This window comes from Carlito syrichta, unplaced genomic scaffold (genome assembly GCF_000164805.1).
Source record: "Carlito syrichta isolate Samal-C Ts95f unplaced genomic scaffold, Tarsius_syrichta-2.0.1 Scaffold297353, whole genome shotgun sequence".
Lineage (NCBI taxonomy): Eukaryota > Metazoa > Chordata > Mammalia > Primates > Tarsiidae > Carlito > Carlito syrichta.
Genome location: NW_007241449.1, coordinates 13,420 through 20,715, shown reverse-complemented (window position 1 = coordinate 20,715; position 7,296 = coordinate 13,420). Strand labels below are relative to the sequence as shown.

At 56.4% G+C, this 7,296-nt stretch overlaps 1 protein-coding gene across 1 annotated transcript in view; it reads right to left on the bottom strand.

Annotated features, from left to right (window-relative positions):
* Positions 1 to 886: 886 nt before the first annotated feature.
* LOC103256877 (unconventional myosin-If) overlaps positions 887 to 7,296 on the bottom strand; it is a gene marked incomplete at its 5' end in the record, with an annotated part of 15,934 nt that continues 9,524 nt past the window's right edge. Inside the window, 7 exons of the mRNA XM_008054653.2 lie at positions 887 to 1,047; positions 2,493 to 2,662; positions 2,749 to 2,944; positions 3,745 to 3,828; positions 4,273 to 4,421; positions 4,544 to 4,690; positions 5,094 to 5,239. Coding sequence (XP_008052844.2) covers positions 971 to 1,047; positions 2,493 to 2,662; positions 2,749 to 2,944; positions 3,745 to 3,828; positions 4,273 to 4,421; positions 4,544 to 4,690; positions 5,094 to 5,239 — 969 coding nt within the window. The remainder of the gene's footprint in view (positions 1,048 to 2,492; positions 2,663 to 2,748; positions 2,945 to 3,744; positions 3,829 to 4,272; positions 4,422 to 4,543; positions 4,691 to 5,093; positions 5,240 to 7,296) is intronic.

Here is a 7,296-nt window from a genome sequence, read left to right as displayed (position 1 = left end):
GAACCCGCGGGCTCAGGCTATCCACTCACCTCAGCCTCCCAAAGGCGTGGGATTACAGGCCGAGCCACTGAGCCCGGCTTTCTTTCTTTTTGTAGAGATGATGTCTGGCTATGGCTGTATTGTCCAGGCTCATCTCAAACTCCTGGGCTCAAGTGGTCCTCCCACCTGGGCCTCCCAAAGTGCTGGAATTTCAGGCGTGAGTCACTGAGCCTGTCTCACCCCACTTTTTTTTTTTTCCTTTGGAGAAACACAGGCTTGCTCTTGCCACCCAGGCTAGAGTGCAGTGGCACCATCACAGCTCACTGCAGCCTCAACTTCCTGGATTCAAGTGATCCTCCCAACTCAGCCTCCAGAGCAGCTGGAATTACAGGTGTATGCCACCATGCCCAGCTAATTTTTAATTTGTGTGTGTGTGTAGAAACAGTGTCTCCTTATATTGCCTAGGCTGATCTTGAACTCTTGAGCTCCTGGCCTCAAGTGATCCTCCCACCTTGGCCTCCTAAAGCGTTAGTATCTCAGGCATGAGCCACCGTGCCTGGCTAAGAGCATCATCCTTGTTGTTGGAACGCTCAGTAAGTACATTCACGCTTTCACTAGGCAAACGTTTATTGCCTTAGTGGCGAGAGAAGGAACGAAGTCACACTTGTCACAGACTCCTCCCCGACTGTGCCAGGCACTTCGCCAACAGCACAGGACACAACTCATTTCACAATCACAAGGCAGCTCTGGGAGGTAGATTCTGCTGTTGGCTCTGTTGGAAGAACATGAAGAACCGGAAACTCGGACAGCAGATGTGATGTGGAGGGAGGCCAGGGCCCTGGGGAAGGGGCTGCAGCGGTGACCTCCAAGGCTTAGGCTGGACTTTCAGGCCAATGCAGCTCGGGTGAACGAGGTTCCTGCAGGCAGTGCCTGGGCCCCGGCGGGCAGGCGGATGGGTGGGCGGGCAGGAGGGCGGAATCCCAGGCCCAGCTCAGATCTTTTCCACATAGTTTCCTGGGAAGAGTCCCTCCTGGCCATGCAGTCGACCCTTCCACCAGCCCGAGGGATCTGCCAGGGAGAAGAGAGCTTCAGTCAGGGTCTCAGGCTGGAGTGCAGTGGCACAATCACGGCCACCGCAGCCTTGACCTCCTGGGCTCAGGATATCCTCCACCCCAGGCTTCCAAGTAAAAGCTAGAACTACAGGCACGTGCCACCACACCCAGCTTTCTATTGATTGACTGATTGATTGATCGTAGAGACAAGGTCTCAACAAGTTGCCCAGGCTGGTCTCAAACCCCTGGACTTAGGCAATCCTCTCGCCTTTACCTCCCAAAATGCTGGGATTATAGGTGTGAGCCACCGTGCCTGGCTTCTTTCTTTCTTATTAGGGACAGGGGCTTGCTGTGTTGCCCAAGCTGGAGAGCAGTGGTGTAATCACAGCTCACTGAGCTCACTGCAGCCTCAACCTCATGGGCTCAAGCAATCCTCCTACCTCAGCCTATGAGTATTTGGGACGACAGGTATGCACCACCATGCCAGCTAATTAAACATTAAAAAAAAAAAATAGAGACATGGTCTTCTATGTTGCCCAGGCTGGTCTAGAATTCCTAGACTTAAGCAGTCCTCCTGCCTCAGCCTCCCAAAGTGGTGATGAGCCACCACACCGGGTCTGCACTGTCATTTTCTCTTTTTTGTTTTGTTTTGAGTTGGAGTCTCACTCTTGTCACCCAGACTGGAGTGCAGTGGCTGCTTCCGGCCACCGCAGCCTCAACCTACTGGGCTCCGGCGATCCTTCCACCTCAGACTTCCAAGTAGCCGGAACTACAGGTGTGTGCTACCACTCCCGGCTCATTTTGATTTATTGTAGAGATGAGTTCTCGCCAAGTTGCGCAGGCGGGTCTCGAACCCGCGGCCTCAGGCAATCCACTCACCTCAGCCTCCCTAAGGTGCGGGATGACAGGCTGAGCCACCGAGCCCGGCTTGCGCTGTCATTTTCTAGAGTATTTATTGTGCCTGTCTCTCATCCATTTCCTTCTGTGCCCTCCCCTCCCACCTTCAGGGTGGACCAGGAATGTCCCAGTCTCCCTGAACCCCATGGGGCTTCTTCATCCTCCTGCAGTGGGCGCTGATGAGTCCCTGGCCTCTCTGGGGTGGGGGAGGGGAGCCCACGGCACTAAGGGAGGTGTCAGTGTGGGCCATGCAGACAGGACACGTTTCCTGCTCATAAGGGGTCTGCCAGGTAGGTTCTGCTATTAGCCCTGTGTTTGACAGATAAGAAAAAGAAGGTTTGGATACTGGGTATGATGTGATGGCGGTGGTTTAGGAGGTGACCTCTAGACCAGGGGCCATCAAGGCTATAAGTCACTGGCGTGGCCGAAGGTATGTCTGGTGGGGGCTGTGAGCTGGTCACCTCTGTTCTCCCCTGGGAGGCTGTGCAGTGATTGAGGGGGGTATCCTGCCTCTCAGGGTTCTGACTGCTCCCCTCACCCCAACCTCTGCCCTGGGGCACACACCTTCCATGAGGATCTCAATGACCTCGTTCACGTTGAAGCTCAGCTCGTCCACGTCTTGGCCCACATACTGGTACAGCGCCCGACACCTGGGGCCGTGTGTCCGAGGCTGGGGCTTGGGTCTGCCCACACCAGGCACGGGCCGCTGCCCCACGCTGCGCTTCCTTTGCATGCTGTGGGCACAGGGGGTTCTTGTCACAGCCCCAGACACCCTCCTACCCCTTCCCACGTCCTGGGGCTGCCTACCCGACCCACCTACCCGGCCATGCCCTGGTCAGGCACGTTGAGGAATTCTGTGTTGTGTTCTGAGGGCGGCCGTGCCCGGGGGCGTCTGCTGGCCCCCAGGGTTGAGGATGGTGGGCCCCTGGGAGGCCGCTGCGAGCCCCTTCCAGACATTATCTCCAGGGGCAGGTGGCCCCCTCTGGCAGTGGGAGGCACCCCATTGCGGTCCAGACCTGTGGCAGAGAAAAGGATGGGGGCATTTGTCAGAGTTTTTTTTTTTTTTGAGTTGGAGTCTCACTCTGTCGCCCAGACTGGAGTGCAGTGGATGCTCCCGGCCACCGCAGCCTCGGCCTGATGGGCTCCGGCGATCCTTCCGCCTCAGCCTTCCGAGTAGCCGGAATTACAGGCATGCGCCACCACGCCCAGCTGATTTTTTGATTTATTGTAGAGAAGAGGTCTCGCTGCCCAGGCGGGTCTCGAACCCGTGGGCTCAGGCAATTCACTCACCTCAGCCTCCCAAAGGCGCGGGATTACAGGCTGAGCCACCGAGCCCGGCTTGTCAGGGTTTTGATAGGAGCATTTGAGAACTTGGCTCAAAGTTCTCGGGGGTGAGGGAGGAGCCAGTGTGGTAAGGAGTGGGCCAGAGGGAGTAACCCAGCGGTTAGGGGGCCTTGACAGAGGATCTGCAGGGGGGAAGATCCCCCTCCCCTCCTCATAGCCGGGCTTTTGTGGGGGGTCTTGGGGTCAACGAGTGGAGCAATTTTGGAGACAAGCACAGAAAACAACCAAAGCAGAGGCCTGGAGGGAAGAATAAATTTGGTGATGATGTTTGCACGGCAGGAGAGAAGAGGTCAGTGGTTGGTTGGGGTTGGAGTTTGAAGGGCTTTGACTGTCCAACCAAGCCCAGCCTTTATTCTGAGGGGGATGTGGCGCTATGGAGAGTTCTATAGAGAAGCTGTGCTTGTTAGATTCTGTTGACTGGAGAGGTCCGGCTTAGGCAAGGGAAGACACTTGGTGAGGGGCGTCTCCTCACCTCTAGGGGGCCCGGGGGCCGCCCGAGTTGGGGCCTGGGCCGACCTCCGGGGTCTTCCCTGGGCCATTCCCTTCCGTGTAGGCTCTGAAAGGGAAAGGATGCAGGGATTTGAGCGGTGGCCAGACCAGACCAGGCTCTTAGCCCAGCCCGAAAGCTCAGCTCATTTTGCGGCTCTGCCCCCTCAAGTGCACTGGCTCCGCTATCAGCATTTGCCCCCTCCGTTACACAGGCTCCGCCCAGGCACCGACCCCGCCCCTCATTGGTCCTCACGCTCCAGGACCCGCCCTCATTAATTAGACTGACCCAGGCGTGGCCTTTCCGGCCGCGCCTCTTCATGTTTCTCGCCCGTTCATTGGCTACAACCTCTCTCTCTGAAACCGCCCTTTCGTGGTCCCCGCCCACTAAGGACCAGCCTCGTTGGCTCCGCCCCCACACGTGTAATTGGTTCTTCTCTGGCCCCGCCTTCCTCCGGCCCCGCCTATTCCTGAGAGCCTCTTCGGCTCCGCCCCCGGTTCCGCGCAGACTCACTGGAGTTCTTGGGCAGCCCGTCTCCCACGCTGACCGTGAGGGCCCGGCCCCCAGCCTTGAGCACGGCCACGTCGCCGGAGCCGCGGGAAAAAGTGACGCTGCGGGTGCCGCCTCCACCCCAGCCCTCCTTCTTTACCCGGAACTGTAGTCTGTAGGGAGAGGAGGAAGCTTGGGGGCTCCAGCGGGGTCCCCCTCCCCACCCCGTCTTCGCTGGGCCGGGCGGGAGGGCGGGTCCCTGGGGCAGGAGAGGCGCCGGGGGCGGCGATCGTACGTGTCGCTGAAGGTGAGGGGCAGGGGCTTCCGCGCCGCCTCCTCGAAGCGCTTGCACAGGAGGCTGACGAACTCGGTCTTGAAGACGCTCTCCAGGAAGCTGTCGGCAGCGTCCTCTTGGAGGATGAAGAAGTCGTCCTGCCGCGTGCTGGGGAGGGACGGGAGGAAAGGCAGGTGAGAGCTACAGGGGAGGCTCGGGTGAGAGCTACGGGCGAGAGAGCCAGATGACGGGGGCTGAAGAACAGACTTGTGAGATGAGACAGGAGTGTGTTAGGTCAGGGGCATGTGAGTGGTGACACAGGTGGGAAAAAAGGGAGGCAGTGGCAAGGGCTGGGAATGGTGGTGACAGAAGTGGGCCAGGTGAGGTCTAGTAAGAGAATAAGGTGTGGGCCAGGAACTGTTGGCAAGTAAGGATCATGAGTGTAGGAGTAGATGGATGCAACAGGTAGGGCCAAGAGAGGGCTGCAGGTGTAGCAGCAGGTAAGGTTGTCAGGGTTACAGGTGGAGACAGTATGAGGGCAGCTAGGGGACAGGTAAGGGCCTGGCATCACCTGAGGGCGACTCCTCGGAGAGCCTGAATGTCCAACTTCTTCTTCAAGACTTCATGCACCTGGCCCTTCTCAGGTCCCTTCTTCACCTTCTCTCGCCCAATCACATACACACACTTGGGGGTCAGGATCAAGTCCCGCTTGATGGGCTGTGGGGACACAGGACCAGAGGTTGGTGGCTGGAGCTCTGTCATGAGCAGCCGGGCTTCAGAGATTCAACCCTAGGCAGAGGGCAGTGCTGACAGGTCAGCGAAGGTATCCAGGTCAGGTGATGGGGTTTCCTCCAGGTGAAGGAACATTAATTGTTAAGTTGTATAAGAAATACAAGGAAGCTGAGCTCGGTGGCTCAGCCTGTAATCCCGCGCCTTTGGGAGGCTGAGATGAGTGGACTGCCTGAGCCTGCGGGTTCGAGACCCGCCTGGGCAACTTGGCGAGACCTCATATCTACAATAAATCAAAAAATGAGCCGGGCGTGGTAGCGCGCGCCTGTAGTTCCGGCTACTTGGAAGGCTGAGGGGGAAGGATCGCTGGAGCCCAGCAGGTCGAGGCTGCGGTGGCCGGGAGCGGCCACTGCACTCCAGTCTGGGCAACTGAGTGAGACTCCAATTCAAAAAAAAAAAGAAAAAAAAAAATACAAGGAGGTCACGTGAGGGGGGTATTGGCTAGAAAGGGGTGTTTGGGCCAGTGAACAGGTCCAGGGTAGGCGAAGCATCTGTGGAACATGTGCCCAGGCCAGGTGAGAGCACTTGGACCAGGTAAAAGTGCTCAGGTCGCATGACTACAGTCAGGTCAGGTAAAGGTGATATGGTTCAGGTGAGGGTTCAAGTCAGGTAAGATAAGAGTATCTGGATCATGTATGTGTCTGAACTCTATGAGTTTGTACAGGAAAGCAAGTGAGGGTGTACTTAGTGGAAGGTTGAATATATATGCAAGTCTGCTGAGTTGTGCCTGTGGTCAGGGCTGTCTGGGTCCACTAGGGAGACCTGCCTAGGTGAAAATATCCTAGGTGATGGCTTGTAGGTCAGCTGAGTGAGTGTACCTGCTACATACACCTGTCCAAAGCGGGTGAAAGTATATGGGTCAGGGGAAGGTGCCAAGCCTGGTAAGGATGTCAGGGATGTGAGATTGTACAGACCAGGTGAGGGTGTACCTGCCACATAAGCTTGTCCAAGGAAGATAAGGGTATCCATGCAGGTAAAGGGATTTAGGGTATCTCAGTGTGTACCTGACACACAGGGCTCTCTACAGTGGGGGTAGAGTGGATTTCTGGGCTAGGTGATGGGATGGGTCAGGTGAGGGTGTGTACCTGGTGGACAGGAATGTCTGGCCCAGGTGAGAGTATAGGCCAGGTATAGATGTACCTGTGGGTAGGAGGGTCCAGGTTAGGTGATTAGAGTCGGGTGTCTGGGCCAGAAGAATATATATCTGTGGTTGAAGTGCCCAGCTGTTTAGCCAAGCACAAGTGTGCAGGTCAGGAGTATGTCCCTGCAGACAGAAGTATCCAGACCAACTTGAGAGTATATACCTGGCCAGGGCTGTCTGGAACGGTTGGGCATGTACCTATGAAGTAGGCTGCCTGGACAAGGAGGGAATGTACATGTGGACAGGTGTATCTAGGCCAGCAAAAGTACATGGCGGCAATGAACACACCTAATGGATAGGTGAGGTGTCAAGCCTAGGTGAGAGTTACCTTGTGGTCAGGGGTTCCAGGAAGGTGCATATGTAATTGTGGACAGGTGAGAGTGTGTCTGGCCAGGTGACTGTCTGATACACAGGAATGACCAGGCTATGAGGGCATGCTTAATGGATAGCTATATCTACCATATACTTATAGGCAGTGCTTCTGGACCAGGTGAGGATATACCTGTGATGGAGCAGATGTATCTAGGCGAGGGGAGTATGCAGAGGACCCCCAAAAACCCTGGAATTATCTTTGGAGGGCAGGCCCCCTTGTGGTATAGGCTTTCTTCCTAGGTTAGTGTTCTAGGAACCCATTAGCATCAATGGACCGGCTAGCATTGTTGTGAGAGGCTGTGTTGCTGAAGAAACATCCCAAGTTGCGTCAAACAGGTGACTGGTTCTTCTGCCTTGACAATGCACCTGCCCACACTTGCTGAGTGTTCAGCAGTTTTTGACTAAAAAAGGCATGAATGAGCCAGGCTCGGTGGCTCAGCCTGTAATCCCGCGCCTTTGGGAGGCTGAGGTG